Here is a 24,229-nt window from a genome sequence, read left to right on the forward strand (position 1 = left end):
TATTCAACCCTGGCCTCCAGAGGAAAGACCCACTCCCTCGCATCCACCAGCAGTCAAGCTTCCCTGGAATGAGCACGGTGTGTACAAAACATTTAACATAAAGGACTTACAATTAGACAGCACCTTTCACCATCTCAGGACGTCCCAAAGCATTGTACAGCTAATGACGTACTTTAAAATGTAGTCACTGCTGTAATGTAGGGAAACGCGGCATCCAAGCAAGGCGCACAGCAAGCGCCCACAAACAGCAATGAGATAAATGACCAGATCATCTGTTTTACTGATGTTGGTTGAAGGATAAATATTGGCCCCAGGACACCGGGGAGAACTCCCCCCTGCTCTTCTTCAAAATAGTGGCCGTGAGATCTTTTACATCCACCCGAGAGGACAGACGGGGCCTCGGTTTAACGTCTCATCTGAAAGACGGCACCTCCGACAGTGCGGCATTCCCTCAGTCCTGCCACTGGGAGTGTCGGCCTGGATTATGGGCTCAAGTCTCTGGAGTGGGACTTGAACCCACAACCTTCTGACTCAGAGGCGAGAGAGTGCTGCCCACTGAGACACGGCTGACACCTAGAAGGGCCAAGCGCCGCCCAGCATGTTTCTGGAGCTGGGTCAGTGCTCCTCGGACCAATCCTGGTAGGTGGCCCTCGGCCTGGGTTTGGGGGTGGCTGGGTGGGAGGGCACAGTTCTGCTGTGTTGCAGCCTCACTTGCCTGACCACCCTTGCTGCTGCTCCTCCTCATCTTCCTCCCCTGAATCGCAGAAATGCAAATGGCGATGCCCATGAACGTGCCAGCTTTCCCAGCTGGCAAATGTGAGACCAAAAGCTGGTCCACAAAACCACCTTGGCCACTAAATTAGCACAAAAACAACAACAACTTGCATTTATATAGCGCCTTTAATGGAGTAAAACATCCCATGGTGCTTCACAGGAGCGATTATCAAACAAAATTTGACTCCGAGCCACATAAGAAGATATTAGGACAGGTGACCAAAAGCTTGGTCAGAGAGGTGGGTGGGTTTAAAGAGGGTTTTAAAGGAGGAGAGAGAGGTGGAGAGGTTTAGGGAGGGAATTTCAGAGCTTGGGGCCCAGGCAGCTGAAGGCACGGCCGCCAATGGTGGAGCGATTAAAGTCAAGGGATGTTCAAGAGGCCAGAATTGGAGGAGCACAGAGATCTCGGCGGGGGTGGTTGTGGGGCTGGAGGAGGTTACAGAGATAGGGAGGGGGCGAGGTCATGGAGGGATTTGAAAACAAGGATGAGAATTTTAAAATCGAGGCGTTGCTTAACCGGGAGCCAATGTAGGTCAGCGAGCACAGGGGGTGATGGGTGAACGGGACTTGGTGCGAGTTCGGACACGGGGGCAGCAGAGTTTAGGATGAGCTGAAGTTTACGGAGGGTGGAACGTGGGAGGTCGGCCAGGAGAGGGTTGGAATAGTTGAGTCTGGAGGCAGCAAAGGCATGGATGAGGGTTTCAGCAGCAGATGAGCTGAGGCAAGGGACAGAGTCGGGCGATGCTACAGGGGTGGATGTAGGCGATCTAGGTGATGGAGTTGATATGGGTTTGAAAGCTTATCGCAGGGTCATTTAGGACACCAAGGTTGCGAACAGTCTGGTTCAGCCTCAGACAGATGCCAGGGAGAGGGATGGAGTCGGTGGCCAGGGAACGGAGTTTGTGGCGGGGACCAAAAACATTGGCTTCGGTCTTCCCAATATTTTATTGGAGGAAATTTCTGCTCAACCAGTTCTGGGTGTGGGACAGGCAAGGTGACAAACCAGAGGCAGTGGAGGGGTGGAGAGAGGTGGTGGTGAAGGTAGAGCTGGGTGTCATCAGCGTACATGTGGAAACTGACGCTGTGTTTTCAGATGATGTCGCCGAGGGGCAGCAGGTGGATGAGAAATAGGAGGGGGGCCAAGGATAGCTCCTTGGGAAAAAAAGAATCTAAACAGTCAAAAACACACCTCGATGGAAAGCACAGCCGTGTGGTCATCGGGTGAGGGTCTGGTTGGGGTTTGGACCCCTCTCAGTGGGGCGCCCTCACTGCGCTCAACAGGCTCTGGGAGGGATGTGAAAACAGAACATTCTGGACACACTCCAGAGGTCAGGCAGCATCTGCGGAAGAAGGAACAAAAAGTTTCAGGGCTTGTGACTTGGTTGAGGTATCCCAGGAGGTCTGGTGACCGTGGTAACAGGCCTCAGAGCGAACTAGGCCTTTCAGGGCAGTGAAAGGAATTGGAAAGCGATGGAGCCCACTATTCAGAAGAGACGTCGATGTTATGTAAATCTTATCGTGCCGTCTATTTATAGACCTGTATTTCTTTCCCCGAGCTGTATTTTTAACTGCAGCGTTTGAATTTACTTCAGATAATTGAGGGGAGGTTTTTTTACTTTGTTTTGCATGTCCAAATCTCTTGGATAATCTTCACAAACATCTTCTGCCTGAGTTTTTTCACCTGATTCTTTCGTTCCCCTCTCGTTGACATTTTCTCTCCCCCCGCCCCCACCCCACCCCATGCTGTGCCTTTAGCTGTCTGGGCCCCCAGCTCTGGAATTCCCTCCCTGAACCTCTCCGCTTCACTTTCCTCCTTTTAAGACGCTCCTTAAAACCTACTTTGACCAAGCTTTTGGTTACCTGGCCTAATATCTCCTTCTGTGGCTCGGTGACGGATTTTGTCTGATAATCGCTCCTGTGAAGGGCCTTGGGATGTTTTACTGCGTTAAAGGCGCTGTATAAATGCAAGTTGTTGTTGTCGCTGTGTGGATTGGTTGCCCGTTGGGATAAACTTGGTGACCCATCAGCAACGCTTGGCCGAACCTTTTAGATGAAGTTAATAAGTGGAAGGGGGATGGTTGCAAGAGCTTTTCAATAGTGGACTGTGTCAGGAGAAGGTTTAGTCGCTCTGTCCCCGAAACAGAAAAAGCACTGTGAGACTGGGAATCAATTAATTGAGTTGTTCTTGGAAGAAAAGCCCCCTGGAGACTGGATTCTTGGCTCCGCACACACAGCAGGCCCTCTGTTTCAGAACAAAGGAACCTTGTCACAACTCGACTCACTCCACTCAACAGTCAGTCCAGGCTGAAATGCCAGCATTCACAACCGAACACATAATAGCAGCGCAGGTTCGGAGCGTTACTTCAGTGTGAGCACGGGAACCCGAGCTTTACTGTAGATTCTGGGAGACAAGGAGGGCATTTTGACATCGTAGATTGGGGCCTAAAAATCCAGGCTTCAGTTACTTGAAGACTGGAACAGTGTAGAGGGAGCTTTACTCTGTATCTAACCCGTGCTGTACCTGTCCTGGGAGTGTTTGATGGGACAGTGTAGAGGGAGCTTTACTCTGTATCTAACCCGTGCTGTACCTGCCCTGGGAGTGTTTGATGGGACAGTGTAGAGGGAGCTTTACTCTGTATCTAACCCGTGCTGCACCTGCCCTGGGAGTGTTTGATGGGACAGTGTAGAGGGAGCTTTACTCTGTATCTAACCCGTGCTATACCTGCCCTGGGAGTGTTTGATGGGACAGTGTAGAGGGAGCTTTACTCTGTATCTAACCCGTGCTGTACCTGCCCTGGGAGTGTTTGATGGGACAGTGTAGAGGGAGCTTTACTCTGTATCTAACCCATGCTGTACCTGCCCTGGGAGTGTTTGATGGGACAGTGTAGAGGGAGCTTTACTCTGTATCTAACCCGTGCTGTACCTGCCCTGGGAGTGTTTGATGGGACAGTGTAGAGGGAGCTTTACTCTGTATCTAACCCGTGCTGTACCTGCCCTGGGAGTGTTTGATGGGACAGTGTAGAGGGAGCTTTACTCTGTATCTAACCCGTGCTATACCTGCCCTGGGAGTGTTTGATGGGACAGTGTAGAGGGAGCTTTACTCTGTATCTAACCCATGCTGCACCTGCCCTGGGAGTGTTTGATGGGACAGTGTAGAGGGAGCTTTACTCTGTATCTAACCCGTGCTGTACCTGCCCTGGGAGTGTTTGATGGGACAGTGTAGAGGGAGCTTTACTCTGTATCTAACCCATGCTGCACCTGCCCTGGGAGTGTTTGATGGGACAGTGTAGAGGGAGCTTTACTCTGTATCTAACCCGTGCTGTACCTGCCCTGGGAGTGTTTGATGGGAAAGATATTAGAGGGAAAGGGGACAGTCACAGGAGCGATTTTCAAACAAAGATTGACATTAAGCCACAGAAGGAGTTAATAGGACAGCTAGCCAAATACTTGGTCAAAGAGGTAGGTTTTAAGGAGCGCCTTAAAGAAGGAGAGGCAGAGATGTGGCCATGTTTAGACAGAGAACTGCAGAGCTTAGGGCCTTGGCAGCTGAAGGCACGGCCACCAGTGGTGGAGCGATGAGAATCAGGGATGGACAAGAGTTGGAATAGTGCCAAGATCTCGGAGGGTTGTAGGGCTGGAGGAGGTTACAGAGATAGGAAGTGGCGAGGCCATGGAGGGATTTGAAAACTAGGATGAGGATTTTACAATCGAGGCGTTGCCGGACTGGGAGCCAATGTAGGTCAGCGAGCACAGGGGGTGATGGGTTCCTTCCTCCTTGTTCACGTTTGTGCGCACAGGTGAGAGAGATTCTCGCGGAGAACAATAGATGGCCACCTCTTGACTACAATCGCTGATATACCTTGTGTGATTATTCCAGCCTTTTGTACTGAGGTATCGTTCACTGAGTAATACAGGAAACGCCTTTTAACATCTGAATGTTAGGTCAACGACTGAAGACTAATCATAAAATTCAATGCTCAGTGGTCAAGTTTTAACGCCATTTAAATTCTGGTGATTCTGGCTGCCTCCCACAGTCGCTCCCTCACCACACTGTGACCTTGCTCGCCTGCATTGGACCAGCTTGTCCGCCAGTGTTTCGGTTTCGGATCCCGCATGCCTCCCCTTCCCCTCTCTGTCGCAGTTAGCGATGCTTCAAGCTACACTTTGCATTTCCGCTCAGCTGAACGGAATTGAGACGTCGAATGCCAGGCACGTGAGTTGAACCCAGATGACTGCAGAACCTAATAGAAACATAGTAAAATAGGAGCAGGAGTAGGCCATTCGGCCCTTCGAGCCTGCTCCACCATTCAATATGATCATGGCTGATCCTCTATCTCAATACCATATTCCCGCTCTCTCCCCATACCCCTTGATGCCTTTTGTGTCTAGAAATCTATCTATCTCCTTCTTAAATATATTCAGTGACTTGGCCTCCACAGCCTTCTGTGGTAGAGAATTCCACAGGTTCACCACCCTCTGAGTGAAGAAATTTCTCCTCATTTCAGTCCTGACTGTCCTGCCCCATATCTGAGACTGTGACCCCTCGTTCTAGACCCCCCCAGTCAGGGGAAACATCCTCCCTGCATCCAGCCTGTCTAGCTCTGTCAGAATTTGATACGTTTCAATGAGATCCCCTCTCATTCTTCTAAACTCTAGTGAATACAGGCCTAGTCGACCCAATCTCTCCTCATACGGCAGTCCTGCCATCCCAGGAATCAGTCTGGTGAACCTTCGCTGCACTCCCTCTATGGCAAGTCTATCCTTTCTTGGGTAAGGAGACCAAAACTGCACACAGTACTCCAGCTGTGGTCTCACCAAGGCCCTGTATAACTGTAGTAAGACATCCTTGCTCCTGTACTCAAATCCTCTTGCAATGAAGGCCAACATACCATTCGCCTTCCTAACTGCTTGCTGCACCTGCATGTTTGCTTTCAGTGACTGGTGTACAAGGACACCCAGGTCCCTTTGTACATCAGCATTTTCCAATCTCCCAATCTATCACCATTTAAATAATACGCTGCCTTTCTGTTTTTCCTACCAAAGTGGATAACTTCACATTTATCCACATTATACTGCATCTGCCATGTATTTGCCCACTCACTCAACTTGTCTAAATCGCCAAAGGTTCAACCAAAACACACAGAGGATTGGAATGAAATTGAACCTTCAACGCACTACAGTCAGCCTCCGTGCCGTCTCAGTGTCCTGTTGGGATGGTTCTTGGGCAGTGTATCGTTTCTGAGGTGCTGTTGCTTGTTGGTGTCGGCTTTGTGCTGTTGTGTTGTGTTTTTATATTTATTTCAGGTGTATCTCGGAGCTATGCAGCCTGTATTCCAATGTTATGAAGTGTTTTCACCGAGGTTTTCCTGGTTAAAACATGGCGGGCTTTGCATCAACTTATCTAAATGCAGCTCTCATATTTGTCTGTGAAAGTACAGGCCTCACCCCCGCCTGGGTCAGTATAGGCTTCACCCCCGCCCGGGTCAGTATAGGCCTCACCCCTGCCCGGGTCAGTATAGGCCTCACCCCCGCCCGGGTCAGTATAGGCCTCACCCCTGCCCAGGTCAGTATAGGCCTCACGCCCTGCCTGGGTCAGTATAGGCCTCACCCTCGCCCGGGTCAGTATAGGCCTCACCCTCGCCCGGGTCAGTATAGGCCTCACCCCCGCCCGGGTCAGTATAGGCCTCAGCCCCGCCCGGGTCAGTATAGGCCTCACCCCCGCCCGGATCAGTATAGGCCTCACCCCCGCCCGGGTCAGTATAGGCCTCACGCCCTGCCCGGGTCAGTATAGGCCTCACGCCCTGCCCGGGTCAGTATAGGCCTCACCCCCGCCCGGATCAGTATAGGCCTCACCCCCGCCCGGGTCAGTATAGGCCTCACCCCCGCCCGGGTCAGTATAGGCCTCACCCCCGCCCGGGTCAGTATAGGCCTCACCCCCGCCCGGGTCAGTATAGGCCTCACCCCCGCCCGGGTCAGTATAGGCCTCACCCCCGCCCGGGTCAGTATAGGCCTCACCCCCGCCCGGGTCAGTATAGGCCTCACCCTCGCCCGGGTCAGTATAGGCCTCACCCCCGCCCGGGTCAGTATAGGCCTCAGCCCCGCCCGGGTCAGTATAGGCCTCAAGCCTGCTTGTCCAAATACAGGCCTCCCGCCTGTCTGGGTGAATGCAGGCCTCGAACCCGCCTGTACCAGCCCCCTGGGGCCTTTAACGTTAGAGTCCGCTCTCCAAACCAGGCCTAAGCTGCATCATCGCCTTCACCCTTCACTCTGATTGGACGTATTCCTGGAGGTTGGGATCACATGACCTCCAACCGCCCACACTCCTGCCATTGGTTGCCCAACAAATCCATCGTCACGGCGCCCCGCCTTCCCACGGCCAATCAGAAAGCGAACAGACTCTTTGTTACCCAATTGGGTGATTCTTGACCGTCGGTCCTGCAGCCGTTTGTCAACCATCGCCAATATTTATATAACTGGTAAACAGAAGTGTTGAAAGAATATGGAAAGAAATTGGGCGGGGTCAGTCGCGAACTGAAGTCCCGCCACATCCTATTTCCCTAAACCAAACAAAAATAATGCAACGCGTTCTAGGAAATGCTCTTGGAAACGTACTCAATGTTTAACTTCTCTGTTGTAAATCCCGAGGCAGATAGGGGTTCAGTCTGCAGTCTGCACACGAGCATTGGAGAGCTGGTCGGGCAGACGAGGTTCTGGCACGGGAAGGACTATTGCAACTTCGTCTTCAAGGACTGGGTCCAGTTGGACAAACCCTTTGACGGTGAGTGAAACCGCAACCAGGTGCTCTGGAGTTCTTCATTCGCAGCTCTGCCGCCCCGTGTCCGAACTCGCACCCAGTCCCGTTCGCCCACCACCCCCTGCACTCGCTGACCTACACTGACTCCCGGTCCGGCAACGCCTCGATTTTAAAATTCTCATCCTCGTGTTCACATCCCTGCACGGCCCTCACCCCTCCCTCCCTATCTCTGTAACTTCCTCCAGCCCTACAACACTTCGAGATCTCTGCGCTCCTCCAATTCTTGCCTCTTGCGCACCCCCGATTTCCATCGTCCCACCATTGGCGGCCGTGCATTCAGCTGCCTGGGCCCTAAGCTCTGGAATTGCCTCCCTAAACCTCTCCACCTCTTTTTCCTCCTTTAACATGCTCCTTAAAACCCTAACTCTTTGACCAAGCGTTTGATCACCTGTCCCTAATATCTCCTTATGTGGCTCGGTGTCAAATTTTGTTTGATAATCGCTCCGGTGAAGCTCCTTGGGACGTTTTGCTACGTTAGAGGTGCTATGTAAATGCAAGTTGTTGTTGTTACTATCGGATCCATTGCAATTTTCCCTTTGCACTGAACTAATGAAATTCGTTCTCGTCAACACGCCTCAATTGGTTAACGTGCTGCCCGATGTGGTACTGAGACCCACAGGTCATGTTGGTCCCTGACCCAAACTCAGGCAACTCAACAACAACATCTTGTATTTATATAGCACCTTTAACGTAGGAAAACGTCCCAAGGTGCTTCACAGGAGCGATTATCAAACATAATCTGACACCGGGCCACGTAAGGAGATATTGGGACAGGTGAGCAAAAGCTTGGTCAAAGAGGTTGGTTTTAAGGAGCGTCTTAAAGGAGGAGAGAGAGTTAGAGAGGCGGAGAGGTTTAGGGAGGGAATTCCAGAGCTTAGGGCCTAAGCAGCTGAAGGCACGGCCGCCAATGGTGGAGCGATGAAAATCGGGAATGTGCAAGAGGGCCAGATTTGGAGGAACGGAGAGATCGCGGAGGATTGTAGGGCTGGAGGAGGTTACAGAGATAGGGAGGGGGGCGAGGGCCGTGGAGAGATTTGAAAACAAGGATGAGAATTTTTAAATCGAGGCGTTGCTGGACCGGGAGCCGATGTAGGTCAGCGAGCACAGGGGGTGATGGGCGAACGGGACTTGGTGTAAGTTAGGACACGGGGCAAATTACACTCACTGTGATCCAAACCTAGGCCCGAGATCGAGCCTGGGACTTTCCTGACCCACTGTGGCCCGGGTTCCACTCAATGCGCTGCAACCACCCACTGATTTGGGAACGTGGCCTTGTCTGTCCCTGATCTCGCGGCCCTCGACTAACATCTACCTCTGTCCTTTAGATTTCATCGACCGGTACAAGACTCCCAGAATGCCTTGGCATGACATCGCTGCAGTGGTGCATGGGAAGGCTGCTTGCAACATAGCTCGGCACTTCATTCAACGTTGGAACTTTACAAAGGTGACTCCCTCCACCCTACCTTTTCCTCCCCTGGAGACCTGCAACGCGGGAATGGAGTCATTGGGCAGGATTTTCATCGGGCCGTGGAGGCGGGATTGGAGGCGTGGGGTGGGTGGGTTTAAAATTCCGAAATCGGTGGGGGGGCTCAAACCCATCCCACCCCCAACCCGCCTCCATGCCAGTTTCAAAGGAGGTGGGTACCCGCCCCGCACTGGGACCCGCCTCCCCGAGGCAGGAAGGGGATTAGTGCCAGGTAGTTAACAGGCAGTTTTTAGCTTAATGCCTATTTTGAATCTTGAAATTTGGGATTCCCGACGGCTCCAAATCACGCCAAGTTTGTGAGGCGGGCCGTCGGGCTAAAGGACTTGGCGGGGGTCGAGATGTCGGTGTTCAGGTGAGTGATGTGTGCATGAGTGCAAAGGTAAGTGTGTTTGGTGTGTCTAAAGTGTGTAAAGAAGTTTAAATGACCTTTTCTTACCTTTACAGCCTTCCTTCCTTTAGGTCTCGGGAGTCCCTCATCTCACCGGCACAGAAAGCAGAATGGCCGCGAACTGTCAAAAGTGACAGCCTGCTGCTTTCTGTGCAGGAGAGATTTCTAACTGAGTCTGTGGAGAAGGACTCAGGTTAGAAATAAGACTGTCGGTGTTTGACAGCGTCAAACAGCTGTGAAACGCTGATATTTCATCTGTCAAAACCTCTTGACAGATGAAATTTCAGTCTGTGATGTCACCTGTTGCCGGGTGGCCCTTAATTGGCCTGCTGGGCCCGCTGGGTGGGCTCAACAAGGTCAATCAAGTTAAAATCGCATGGATTGGCCACATCTCGATGGAGGCGGGACTACCATCCCAAAAGTTGTAGTCCCGCCTCCAACCCGATTCCTGAATGAAAATCCAGCCCATAGAGTCACGGGAAAAAATTTGGTTGGTTAGCGCCTCCCGTTAGGGCCTCCGGGGGCGCTAACGGGGCGCTAGAAACTTAGCGCCCGAGCGCCATGATTTTAACACCGGTCGCAAAATTGACCAGTCGTTTTGCAGCGGCGCTAAACACTACCGCCACGATCTCCTGCGCCCGCAGACGTCAGTCGAGCTAGTAACGCCCCATTAGCGCCCCAGACCGGATATTGAGTCGCGCCCCCTGCCTTAGCGCCTGCCGCTAGGAATGACAGGTAGAGGGGAACGTTTTCAAGTCGGGAAGGGGCTGGGGGAGCGCTATTTAAAGGCAGGCGCTTCCTGCCTTTTCTTGTCGGCAAAATCATTGGTTTTAACGCTGTCCTGAGGAGTTTTGGCCCTCAGCACCACTTTTGAGGTTCCTAAGCGCCGAGCTCTTTCCCTGGGTCTATCCATTAGTGCTTCCAACACAATTGCTTTTGAGGTCTCGCCAGGCCGAGATTCAAGGCTGCAATGAGCAGGGTGTGGCTGGCCAGCAAGATGGCCCCTCCCCTTTATGAAATGGACGACGCCAGTCTGTCTGGTTTCTATGGTAACTGGCATCGCCTGAGCTTCGGTAGCGTTCTGAGGTACCACTCACTCCCCGATGTTTGCGCCTTAAGGGAGGTGTGTAGCGCCTGATTTAACGGGCGATAGAGGCGAATTCTGCAGTCGGAGGCAATAATTAGCGGCGGGCGTGTAAGGGTTTGGGGGCTTCTTTAAACTGGTTTAAAGTAATTTTCCTGGTCTTGCAGCCTTTGCCTGCAATCAGACCAATTCCAATAAAACCAATTTTAAAACAGCGGTTTCGAATCGCTACCCCTCCTTTAGTTCTGAGTGGAGGAACTTATAATTAATAATATTAAAATGGAACAAGTGGTTTGGGTGAGAGAAAAATCAAGTTTTATTACCTAAATAAACTACAATCAAAAGAATAAACTATACCACACGAACACAGTAATTACAGTAAAACTATATAACAGGGGGTTGCAGACGGCAAAAACGAGGGATACAATGGCTACAATGTTATTTAAACAATCTTAGCAATACCCTTAAATCACCACCCCTTAACTCCTGCTAGGTTGCCTTGTTGTGGAGTCAGAAACTCTGCTCACATGTGGTCCAGTGAAGTGAGAGAGAGAGAGACTCACCTATGGTCCCAGGAAGTAAAGAGAGAGAGATAGCTTCTCAGCAGCTATCTTATATATCTGGTGAGCCCCCCTCCCCCCTGCTGTTCTGCCCTGCAAGGGCTGTGTGCAAAATTCCCCGCCCAAAGGGTCCAATACACAAGAGAAAGCTGTGATTGGCTAACTCAAAGTGGTTAGACTGGGTTAATGTGTCTTCCGGAGCTCCCTGGGCTGAAACAAAAGAGAATGCAACAGCCCTATTGTCCCGTGCGGGGTGATTTAAAACCCATTCAATTCTTAAACGTTTCCCATTCAAGGTACAAAAGTCTCTTCTGCAGTTTAGATGTATCCACTCGATATACAAACAAATGCTAATAGCATTCAATTGCTTTGTAAACAAAGCATTGTCCTTTGTCTTCGGCCATGCGGTGACAGCCATTTTTATCCCTGGAAATTTAAAAGCACAACGCCCAGGGATTCTTTAATCAAAAAAAATTGATCTTCAGAACTGTAAATTATTGCAAATTCTTACAGGCGCTAAGCTTTGTGCCCGGCCGATATTAGCGCCCCAAAATGGACGACACCCAATTTTTCCCCCACAGAGTCATAACGGCACAGAAGGAGGCCATTCGGCCCATCGAGTCCGTGCCGGCTCTCTGTAGAGCAATCCAGTCAGTCCCATTCCCCCGTTCTATCCCCATAGCCCTGCAAGTTTATTTCCCTCAAAGTACCTATCCAGCCTCCCCTTGAAAACATTGAGTGTCTCCGCTTCCACCACTTCCGTCGGCAGTGAGTTCCAGGTCCTCACCACTCGCTGCGTAAAAAAGTATTTCCTCACATCCCCCCCTGTATCTCTTGCCCAAAACCTTAAATCTGTGTCCCCTAGTCCTTGTGCCATCAACTAGTGGGAACAGCCTTTCCCCGTCTAGCCTTGTACACCTCTATCAAATCACCCCTCAACCGCCTTTGCTCTAATTGTAACAAATCCAGCTTCTCCAACCTGTCCTTGTAGCTAAGATCAGGTTGGAGAAGCTGGATTTGTCTCACTGTTCGCCTCAGTGGGACCCACAGCACTGAAGGGTCCAGGCAGGGCCTGAATGTGAGGTCCGCAGGTCTTTGCTTCGCTGATGCTCCGTGCCTGGATCAAGAGGCCGCGGCTTTGAGTTACGATCCCTGTCCCCTGGCGTTGGTCACTCGAGACACTCGTGAGGCTGGAGACTGAGTGCCGGGTGGGATCTTTGATCTTGAGAGTTGGGAGTGGGTCAGACTGACTGCCCCTCGTCCAACACTGGAAGGTGATCAGGAGCAGGAACCCGAGTCAAATGACCGTCCTTAGCTTACGATGTGGAGGCGAATTGCAATCCCTGGCAAATTCAGCACAGCTGGCTATTGAACCTGGACCGGTAGGGAATCTGTATGGCTTTACATAGAAACATAGAAGATAGGAGCAGGAGTAGGCCATTCGGCCCCTCGAGCCTGCTCCGCCATTTAATGAGATCATGGCTGATCATCCAAATTCAGTACCCGGTCCCTGCCTTCTCCCCATATCCTTTGACCCCTTTAGCCTTAAGAAATATATCTAAATCTTTCTTGAATATATTTAATGAATTGGCCTCTACTGCCTTCTGTGGTAGAGAATTCCACAGGTTCACCACTCTCTGGGTGAAGAAATTCCTCCTCAAATCAGTCCTAAGTGGTTTACCCCTTATCCTTAGACTGTGACCCCTAGTTCTGGACTCCCCCACCATTGGGAACATCCTTCCTGCATCTAGTCTGTCTAGTCCTGTTAGAATTTTATAAGTTTCAATGAGATCCCCTCTCATTCTTCTAAACTCCAGCGAGTATAAGCTCAATCGACCCAATCTCTCCTCATATGTCATTCCTGCGTTAGTACCAGTATGGGCACTGTCTACACCATTGAACAACGAGTGCAATCTATGTTGATTGGTTTTAGTGAGGTGGAATGTAGACTTTGCTCCATTCTCCATGAAAAGAGAGAAAGACTTGCATTTCTATAGCGCCAATCACAACCTCAGGACGTCCCAAAGCACTTTACAGCCAATGAAGTACTTTTTGAAGTGTAGTCACTGTTGTAATGGAGGGAAACGCGGCAGTCAATTTGCGCACAGCACGTTCCCACAAACAGCAATGTGATAATGACCAGATAATCTGTTTTAGTGATGTTGGTTGAGGGATAAATATTGGCCCCAGGACACCGGGGAGAACTCCCCTGCTCTTCTTCAAAACAGTGCTGTGGGATCTTTTATGTCCACCTGAGAGAGCCTCGGTTTAACGTCTCATCCAAAAGACGGCACCTCCGACAGTGCAGCGCTCCCTCAGCACTGCACTGGAAGTGTCAGCCTGGAGTTTTGTGCTCAAGTCTCTGGAGTGAGACTTAAACCCACAACCTTCTGACTCAGAGTTGCGAGTGCTGCCCACTGAGCCACAGATGACACATATATTAGTAAATGAATCAGTATTCAAACCTTCAGTCTATTTAGGTTCTACACAAATAACGTTCTGTGGTGTGTTTTTTCGATTCCAGATTGTCAAAGCCAAGTATCAGCCCCTGTCCTACCCGTATCTCTTACCCAAATCTCTTTCGACGGCAAGTGAGCTGAGATACCAGGTGCCAGGCTCAGTTGAAGCGCGAGTCCAGGTCTGTGTTTTTGCAACAATTTCCTGTTTTTACTAAAACTCGCACAAGTCACAACAAGAAAACAACAATTACTTACATTTATACAGCGCACTTAACGTAGCAAAAACATCCCAAGGCGCTTCACAGGAGCGATATCAATAAAAACACCTTTGACACCGAGCTGCAGAAGGAGCTAACAGGACAGGCGACCAAAAGCTTGGTCAAGGAGGTCGTTTTTAAGGAGCATCTTAAAAGAGGAGAGAGGCGGAGAGGTTTAGGGAGGGAATTCCAGAGCTTGGGGCCCAGGCAGCTGAAGGCACGGCCGCCAATGCTGGAGCGATGGAAATCGGGGGATGCTCACGAGACCAGAATTGGAGGAGCGCAGAGATCTCAAGAGGGTTGTGGGGCTGGAGGGGGTTACAGTGAGAGGGAGGGGGGCGAGGCCATGGAGGGATTCGAAAACAAGGATGAGAATTTTTAAATTGAGGCGTTGTCGGAGCGGGTGCCAAAGTAGGTCGGCGAGCATAGTGGGTGAGGGGCTGCAACCACTCGCTCCTTGCACAGGTATGTGAAGGTTGACTGGGGTGTGCGGGCTCCATTGACTGCGATCGTACCTAGGCTGAAACGTTCCGATTTAGCCTAACATTTATATGGTGCCTCAGGAGGTCCCGAACCGGTGGGCAATTTCATCCTAACCCGCCTGTCGGGAAACTAATGGGATCCGGTGCGAGTTACCTTAAAATTAGCTACCACCCACCCCCCCCCGCCGCCCCCACAGTCTTCACGTTCGAAGTGCAGACACTGTTTTGTAGGCAAATGCAGCAGCCAATATGCGCACAGAAAGATCCCACAACCAGCCAATGAGACGAGTGCCCAGTTAATTTTTTTCTTGGGTTGAGAGAGGAATGTTGGCCCCAGAAGCACGGTGGCATAGTGGTTAGCACTGTTGCCTCACAGCGCCAGGGACCCGGGTTCAAATCCGGCCTCGGGTGACTGTCTGTGTGGAGTTTGCACATTCTCCCCGTGTTTGCGTGGGTTTCCTCCGGGTGCTCCGGTTTCCTCCCACAGTCCAAAGATGTGCGGGTTAGGTTGATTGGCCATGATAAAAATTGGCCCTTAGTGTTAGGGGGGATTAAATATGTGGGGTTACGGGGTTACGGGGATAGGGCTTGGGTGGGATGGCTGTCGGTGTAGGGACCGGGTGCTAGGGTTTGGATGATCAGCCATGATCTCGTTGAATGGCCTACTCCTGCTCCTAGTTTCTATGTTTCTATGTAAGAACTCCCCCTGCTCTTCCCCCTCAGGAGCGCTGAGAGATGTTTTGCGTGTACCTGGACTGGTAAAGAAAGAAAGATTTGCATTTATATAGCGCCTTTTTACGACCACCGGACGTCCCAAAGCACTTTACAGCCAATGAAGTACTTTTGGAGTGTTGTCACTGTTGTAATGCAAGAAATGCGGCAGCCAATTTGCGCACAGCAAGCTCCCACAAACAGCAACGAGATAATGACCAGATAATCTGTTTTAGTGATGTTGATTGAGGGATTAATATTGGCCCAGGACACTGGGGAGAACCCCCCTGCTCTTCTCCGAAATAGTGGCCATGGGATCTTTTACGTCCACCTGAGAGGGCAGACGGTTTAACATCTCATCCGAAAGACGGCACCTCCGACAGTGCAGCACTCCCTCAGTACTGCACTGGGAGTGTCAGCCTGGATTATGTGCTCAAGTCTCTGGAGTGGACTTTCTTGCTTTCTTCTTCACCTGGACTGGTAGAGCAGGATTGCGGCCCTCAGGAGGTGAGGCCTGTAGTTTGGCTTATGGCTCAGGTTCACTAAAAATGGCAGATATCAGCGGAGGTCTCTTATCATTGGACCAAGAGATACGTGACCCTTGTGTAGGTTGGCGTGACGTCCACGGTGAGAAAGGTGATGATCGTGACAACAGGTTCAACAGATCCTCTTGCAGTAACATTCACCAGTTTAACAACAACAACTTCCCAAGGCGCTTCACAGGAGCGATTGTCAAACAAAATTTGACACCGAGCCCCATAAGGAGACATTAGGACAGGTGACCAAAAGCTTGGTCAAAGAGGTTGGGTTTTAAGGAGCGTCTTAAAGGAGGAGAGAGAGGCGGAGAGGTTTAGGGAGGGGTTTCCAGAGCTTCGGGCCCAGGCAGCTGAAGGCACGGTGATTAAAATCAGGGATGCGCGAGATGCCAGAATTGGAGGAGCGCAGAGATCTCGGAGGGTTGTAGGGCTGGAGGGGGTTACAGATATAGGAAGTAGTGGAGGCAATGGGTCAGGGAGGGGATGAACTATGAAATGCACATTAAGGGGATGATTGTCGTCCTGTCAAGGATGCACGGTCCAACTTAAATGGTTCAAGACTGCTGGACAGGGCCAGGGTGGTGATTGCTCGCTGACCAAAGCCGATTGGTCAGACTGACCTGCCGCCCCAGTGCAGTAACCTTTGACCCTTTGGTTAGCAATGACATGCTCGGCCACTCAAGGTTCCGAGACCTCCCTGGGGACCTTCAAACAAGCTGAAGTAAATATTTGTGTACTTGTATCCCGTGAGTGTTAATTATCTGGATTTCCAGCTGTCCTTATCTCAGCCGCTCTTTAATTTGACTGGGTATCAATTTATTACTTTGTTGATTCCGACGATGAAGGGGTTGTCTTATGAGGAAAGGTTGAGCAGGTTGGGCCTATACTCGTTGGAGTTTAGAAGAATGAGAGGTGAACTTATTGAAACATATAAGATTCTGAAGGGGCTTGACTGGGTAGATGCAGAGAGGATGTTTCCCCTCGTGGGGGAATCTCGAACTAGGGGGCATAGTTTCAGAATAAGGGGGCACCCTTTTAAATCAGAAATGAGGAGGAATTTCTTCTCTCAGAGGGTCGGGAATCTTTGGAATTCTCTTCCCCAGAGAGCTGTGGAGGCGGAGTCATTGAATATATTTAAGGTGGAGATAGACAGATTTTTGAACGATAAGGGAGTCGAGGGTTATGGGGAGCGGGCAGGGAGGTGGAGCTGAGACCAAGATCAGATCAGCCATGATCTTATTGAATGGCGGAGCAGACTCGAGGGGCCGAATGGCCGACTCCTGCTCCTAAGTCTTATGTTACTTTCCCCCTTTTCTATTTACTCTCTCATTTTTCTCCATTTGAACAGTCTCGCCTTCCTGTTCTGTGCTCCCACGGGCCATTCTGATCCCTCATCTGATTGTCACCCTTTCAGCGTGAATGTCAGCAAGCTATTCGACTGGGAGGAACCAGGGCTGAGCCCAATCCTCCCACACACACACGTGCACACGTTTCATCGGAAGCAGGAACCCTGGCTGATTGCTTCTTCCCCCTTCCTCCCCTTACCCTCGTGATGCTGAGGTCAGGTCCATCACCCCCTACCATTGACCCTTCTGAGTTTAGCACGGACTGGGGACCTTGACCCTGGGGGCCGGCCCGGGTGTATATGGTTCAGTGCCACACCACATCGAGAAGACAAAGGCAAAAGTGAGCGCACGAAACAACATCCTGAATAAGCTCACTAACACAAGATGGGGAGCAAGCCCGAAAACATTGTGAACCAGTGCACTTGCTCTTTGCTATTCCACTGCCGAATATGCCTGCCCTGCATGGGAAAGGTCTACTCATGCCAAGAAGATGGATGCCGTTCTGAATGCAAGCTGCCGATTTATCACAAGTTGCTTAAAACCAACAAACACCAACAGCCTATATATCCTGGCGGGTATCGCTCCCCCTGATATAAGAAGAACGGTAGCCAGCAAGAAAGAGCGACTCCGTCAAACATCAGATGAGAGGCACCCTCTGCATTGTCATACACCTACACCCAGCCGCCTAAAGTCAAGGAAGAGCTTCATGAACAGTGTTGTTCCATTACAATCAACCTCATCTGAAGCCCGCATCGCCTTGTGGAAAGACCGGCTCGCCAGTCTTGAACAACCCCCAGCGATGGAAATTTTACCTGATGAAAGTCTTCCCCCAGGAGCTAATTGCAACTGGGCAATCTGGAAGTGCCTAAACAGACTTAGGACCGGTGTAGGTTGCTCAAAGGTGTCACTAAGCAAATGGGGATAGTCACCCAGCCCGACAACTTGTGAATGTGGAACTGAGGCACAGACTATGCAACATCTCCTGCAATGTCCATCGGTAGAGGAACCCTGCACTGTTGCAGATCTTGCCGAATCCAACAACAAGGCGCAAAAATGTGTCCAGTTCTGGCTGGGCTATGTATAGACTGTCCGTGGACACGATAAGAAGAAGAAGTGCCGCACCGGTGCATTTACACACTGAGCCATCAGCAGTGTTTTCCTTATGGTGCCGGCCGTGGCTCAGTGGCTGTCTCTCTCTCGCCTCGGAGTCAGAAGGTTGTGTGTTCAATTTCCCACTCCAGAGACTTGAGCACAAAAATCTAGGCTGACTCTCCTGTGCAGTGCTGAGGGAGTGCTACACTGTCGGAGGTGCCGTCTTTTTCAGATGACACGTTAATCCGAGGACCCCGTCTGCCCTCTCAGGTGGATGTAAAAGATCCCACGGCCACTACCTGACGAAGAAACATAGAAACATAGAAGATAGGAGCAGAAGTAGGCCATTCGGCCCCTCGAGCCTGTTCCGCCATTCAATGCGATCATGGCTGATCATCCAAATTCAGTACCCTGTCCCTGCTTTCTCCCCATATCCCTTGATCCCTTTAGCCTTAAGAAATATATCTAACTCCTTCTTGAATATATTTAATGAATTGGCCTCAACTGCCTTCTGTGGTAGAGAATTCCACAGGTTCACCACTCTCTGGGTGAAGAAATTCCTCCTCATCTCAGTCCTAAATGGCTTACCCCTTATCCTTAGACTGTGACCCCTGGTTCTGGACTCCCCGACCATCGGGAACATCCTTCCTGCATCTAGTCTGTCTAGTCCTGTTAGAATTTTATAAGTTTCAATGAGATCCCCTCTCATTCTTCTAAACTCCAGCGAATACAAACCCAATCGACCCAATCTCTCCTCATACGTCATTCCTGCCATCCCAGGTATCAGTCTGGTGAATCTTCGCTGCACTCCCTCCATGGCAAGAACATCCTTCCTCAGAGCGGGGGAGTTATCCCTGGTGTCCTGGACCAATACTTATCCCTCATCCAACATCACCAAAACAGATTGGAGTAGAAATTCGGCTCGGCAGCACCTGATTTTTCGGCGCTATGGATGCCGTTTTGTGCCAAAAATAGCATCTGCGCCGTGCGCACGCACTTTTGGTGCATGCCACACCGGACGCCATCTTGGTGAGGGTGCTGGGGTGGGCCTTAGGAGCGCGCGCTGGAAGTGTGTTGAGTGGGCAGCTCGTGACGTCAGTCAGCGTACAATGCCGATTTGATGCCAGCGCTGCAATTTTCTTCCTCGGCACTGGAGCTAACGTCCTGTCTAAACCTCGCCCAGCTGAACAGCGATATTTAAAGGGATCATAAACCACTCTACAGTCAATTGCTGATTAATTTCTATTGGCTCTGTGTAAGTTTGCGGAAGTGTTTGGAGCTTCCTAGTGTTGTTTAAAGTAGGTGAGGTGACGGGGAGTGGTGCTGCAAGTGGAGAAGGCCTTGCTCCTGACTTCAAGGGTTCTGGTCAGACCACTTGCTCCCAGTCATGGGGGGCACTAGTTGTCAGCCCCCTTGGCCTGCAGCATGACAGGGAGATGGAGCAGAGGCAGCGAAGAAGAGGACAAGCTGCTCGCAGAGGGAGGAGGAGGAGGGGGAGAAGGGCTCTCAGCGGGAGGCCTTAACCACCTTGGGTCTTCCGAGAGCAATTCTCTTATCTCAGCCCGAGCCAGGGGCAGTGTGTGAGGCGTCTGCGTTTTATGAAGGAGGTGCTCACAGAACTCTGCCACCTCTTGCAGCCTCACTCCAGGGTAAGGACAGCGCTGCCAGTGGCTGTGAAGGTGACCGTGGCCTTGAAATTCCTCACCGGGATCCTTCCAGGCTGGAGCGGGCAACATCTGTAACATCTCCCAGTTCGCCGTCCACTGCTGCATGAGAGAGGTGACAGACGCTCTTTATACCAGGAGAGGGGACTTCATTGTCTTCTCTCTGACCAGAGAGGAGCAGGCGGAGCGTGCACGTGGCTTTGCCAGGATAGCGGGATTTCCCATGGTGCAGGGCGCCATCGGCTACACGCACGAGGCTTTGCGGACACCGTATCTAAATGCTGAGATGTACCGTAACCACAAAGGTTACCACTCACTGAATGTGCAGTTGGTGTGTGACCATGCTCAGCACATCATGATGGTGAATGCCCGGTAACAGCCATGATGCTTTTATTCTGCGCCAGTCCGCTGCAGTCTTTGAGCCACCACGACAAACCAGAGAGTGGCTACTGGGCGACAAGGGCTATCTGCTGACCTCCTGGTTCATGACTTCACTCCGCAACCCAACTGCACGTGGCCAGCATGCATACAATGAGAGCCATGCTGCCACATGGAATCTGATAGAGCAGACCATTGGAGTCCTTAAATAGCACTTCCGCTACCTGGACCACTCTGGAGGATCCCTGCAATACTCCCCAAAGCGCATCTCAAGATTTGGCGTGGTCTGCTGCATGCTCCACAATCTCGGCATCACGAGGGCCCAGCCCTTGCCACAAGGCATATGGTGAACAACTGAGGACGAGAAGGAGGAGGAAGAGGAGGAAGCGGAAGGGCGAAGGTAACCCAGACAGCCCCTTTCTGCCCGTGATCGACTCATCCGACTGCGGTCCCAGTGAACGTAACCCCAATTCCCCATTCACCAAGAGTCCCACACCTTCCCTTCCCTCTGTTACTGACCATCACAGCGTCCTCTTGGCCACTATGCTGAAATAAAAGTCACCACAAAAGAGACATTCCAATCCAACTTTATACATCAATCCATCCAATATTACATAATAAAGTCAACTAATCACCCTTGTGCATTCTCTTAGTGCCTGTCTTCAGTGTGCCTTTGCCTGTCCTGGTGCTCCTGCAAAGTGCTCCCCCAGAGGCTGCAGCATGGCTGATGGAAGGCTGCTGACTTTCAGTGAGGGAGACTACAGATGGCCTTGCGGGATGACCTCGACCAACTCTGGGCCTAGAAGGCCTGGGATTAGACTGCACCACCTCGGCATGGGCGGCAGCGGTCTGGGCTGGCTGGCTGACAGGCAACATCAAGGGCACTGGCGGAGTGGCAGTGGTGGGAGGACGAATGCTGTCATCCTGAAAGAGGACAGCAGGTTCTTGCTCCACGGAGCCACTGCCTCTCTCCCGGGGCGGCGCCTCAGCATTCCTAGCGAGCTGTTGGAGCACAGATTGCTGGACTGCTGTGAGACCCTGCGAGCCCCTTTCCACACTGGTAAACCCAGCCACAATGGCAGCAGTCTGAGCTTGTGTGGCAGCAAGCTGAGTCTGCAGGAGAGCAGTCTGAGCTTGCACTGCTGCACTCAGACACTGGGTGGCTGCTGCTTGTCTCAGCTTCCATTGCAGCACATTGCCCATCAGAGGCTGCATCACGGTTGGGTCCACAAATGGGCAAATGGAGTTGGCCGCCACTTCCATGCGGGAAATCATGGGCTCCAAGCTCTGTGCAAAGCCCCGTGCAATGTTGGTGCCGGACTCCTTGATGATCCTTGACATTGCATGCAGGCTTTCTGTCAGGCCTGCCAATGCACCAAGCATTTCATCGTGCATGACCATCAGCCTTCTTCTGTAGGCCGCCCCATCAAAGTCCTCATCTGAGTCCTCTGCAGCAGAACTTGTGTGCGACCTCACCCTCCGGGGAGCTAGCTCCTGCGCGACCCTTCCCCCCCTGTCCTGATGCAGGTCACTCGTGCCCGGTGTCTCACCAGGTGCAGATCTCGCCTCTAACCTGGCCTCTAAACTACGCAGGGTGTTTAGGGGGCGATTTTGTGACGGGGCTCGTTGGAGGCAGGACTGCTGCTTGTCTGGTCGATGTCCCGCCTCCATCGATTTGTGGCCAACCCATGCTATTTTCCCTTGATTGACCTTGTTAAGCCCACCCAGCGGGCTTAGCAGGCCAGTCAAGGGAAAGCTGGTTGCAGAGCACGTCAACGTATGACGTTTCATCTGTCAAAAATTTTTGACAGCTGAATTGTCATCATTTGACAGCTCTGTGAAGCTGTCAAACACGGACAATCTCTGCAGTTTGATGAGGTCTTGCATACAAGACCGCATCAACCTTTCTTTTACAGAATTGAGATGTTTGTTGCATCTGAGAATGCAACGGACATCTCTCATCTGCAACACAGAGGGTGCGAGACTCTCCGCATAGAAACCGACTGAAGCCTGCAGGAAGAAACAAAGGTAAGTACACTTTTACTGACACTTTGCACTTACCTCAGATACTCACCTCTCCACACTTGCACCCATCACTTACCTTCACAGCACACTTTTGCACCCCCCCCCCCCCCGACCCTCGCAGACCCAGTACTCGCCTCGCTGACCTGGTGGGTTTTGGAGCCTTCGGGAAGCCCGCAGTTGTGAGGGCAAAAAGGGGATAATCCTATTTTCTGCCTGTTAATAGGCTTTAATCCCTTCCCGCCTCCAAAGAGACGGGACCCGGCGTGGGATGGCTACCCGCCTCCTGGGAAAATGGCATGGAGGCAGGTTGGGGGCGGGTTGGGCACCCGCCCCCAAATTCTGCCATTTTCCCGGCAGTCCCACCTCCATACCCGTCTCCCCAGGACTGGCAAGATCGCCCCCCTAAGTGTCTGAGTTGGTGGCTGCAAGTGTGAAATCGAGTGACGGTGCTGTGTCTTCATCACCAGTACCTTGGTACTCTTCTAGTTCGTGCACCTCCACCAGTGCCTGGCCAGGTGTCAGTTCTTGGCTATCGAACAGGAGAAAGGCAGAAGGGTAAGGTTGAGGTGAGGGGAGGGCAGAAAGCAAGAGGTGCATGCTTAAACCATGCACAGCTTGTGACGTAATAAAGACTCACTACGCACTTGGCTGTACATAAAGCAAGGCTTTAATCGACGTAACAAAACATGGAGGTCTAGTTAGTAATCACTAGCTTCCTGTTTCCAGACTGTCTCTGGCCAAGCTGGGCCCACGCCCTAGTATTTATACTCCTCGGGCGGCGCCCTCAGCTGGCCGTTCAGTAGTACTTCCTTGTAGAAGTTGCGATTTATGACAGCTTGTAAATCAGAACCGATTGTGGGATGAGGAGGAAGTGGGATGTGAGAAGGAGGACGTATGAGAATACCGTCATCTTGTATTATTTCAGCTGAAGGGATGTAATCTGTCACCCCCGATCCTCTCTAACTTCTACCGCTGCACTATAGAGAGCATCCTGACAAACTGTATCACAGTATGGTACGGCAGCTGTAGCTCCCATGACCGGAAAGCCCTGCAGCGGGTAGTCAAAACTGCCCAACGCATTACCGGCACCCGGCTACCGACCATAGAACATATATATCAGAAACGCTGCCTACGGAGGGCACGGTCCATCATCAAAGACCCTACCCACCCCAGCCACAGTCTGTTCGCCCTCCTACCATCTGGAAGACGCTACAGATGCATTCGCACCCGTACGACCAGATTTAGGAACAGCTTCTTTCCCAGGGCTGTCATCCTACTGAACTCCACAAATAAACACTAAAGCCTGCACATCTGCCGATGCACTTTATTATGGTCATATTTATGCTAATATATATGTACAAATGTATGTTGAAATGTTTAAGTGTCCTAATCCAAATTGTACACTCTCGGGAGCCGCAAGTCTACATTTCGTTGTACTGCACTTGTGCACTAACAATGACAATAAAAGTTGATTTGATTTTTGATTTGAATAATGGCCAGCACCGTCTCCTCCATGCGGGGTCAGGTTATGCAGGCGTACCTGTCCCCCACTGGTTGGGTCCTGCTGGCACCCAGTTGTGAGACACCTTGTCCTACAAGAGAAAGGGAAGTGTGTCAGTGAGGGTGGTGCAATGTGTTTGGGTGACGTGCCTGTCATGGTTGAATAGCTGGCAGTGTGTGAAAGCTGTGAGATGTGGGTGTGAGGCTTGCAGCAGTGGCAAGTATGTGAGGGTGAGGTCCAGCTATAATAAAGTATGGCCTAGAAATTCAGTTGCCTTAGCGCCGCTTTTGAGGCGCTAGAGGGACTAGCGCCAGAGTTATGGCCAGTTTAAAAATTCCCTGGGGCCCTAAATCGGCGTTGCACCGGTAGCGCTGCGCCGGCACCGATGACGTCATCGGTGTGCGCAGCGTCCCGGTTGCCATGCCGACGGGCCCTAGCGCCGAAATTCAGTTGCGGCCGCCTCGCCCGTGGCAGCCGCAACTAAGACTCTGGCAACAGAGTCTTGCATGAGTTTGCGCCGGCGCATTAAAGGCCCCGCGGCGGCCGGCCGCTTTCCCGCCGGCCGCCTGCCCGCAGCTCCCTCCCCGGACTTCTCCCCCCCACCCCCCGGAACAGATGCAAGCCCGGCACTTGTCCGAGGTGCCGGCCTCATTTTTAGACAGATTTGCGCGG

General features: G+C 51.6%; 1 protein-coding gene across 2 annotated transcripts in view; it reads left to right on the forward strand.

Annotated features, from left to right (window-relative positions):
- LOC147115452 (phospholipase D1-like) overlaps window positions 1-24,229 on the forward strand; it is a 162,609-nt gene that overhangs the window by 92,458 nt on the left and 45,922 nt on the right. For both annotated transcript variants that reach the window (XM_085989716.1, XM_085989715.1), the window contains 3 exons: window positions 7,424-7,552; window positions 8,914-9,032; window positions 13,631-13,744. In XM_085989716.1, coding sequence (XP_085845842.1) covers window positions 7,424-7,552; window positions 8,914-9,032; window positions 13,631-13,744 — 362 coding nt within the window. The remainder of the gene's footprint in view (window positions 1-7,423; window positions 7,553-8,913; window positions 9,033-13,630; window positions 13,745-24,229) is intronic.

Source organism: Somniosus microcephalus, chromosome 6 (genome assembly GCF_052327205.1).
Source record: "Somniosus microcephalus isolate GS21.2 chromosome 6, FLI_Smic_1.0, whole genome shotgun sequence".
NCBI classification, from domain to species: Eukaryota; Metazoa; Chordata; class Chondrichthyes; order Squaliformes; family Somniosidae; genus Somniosus; species Somniosus microcephalus.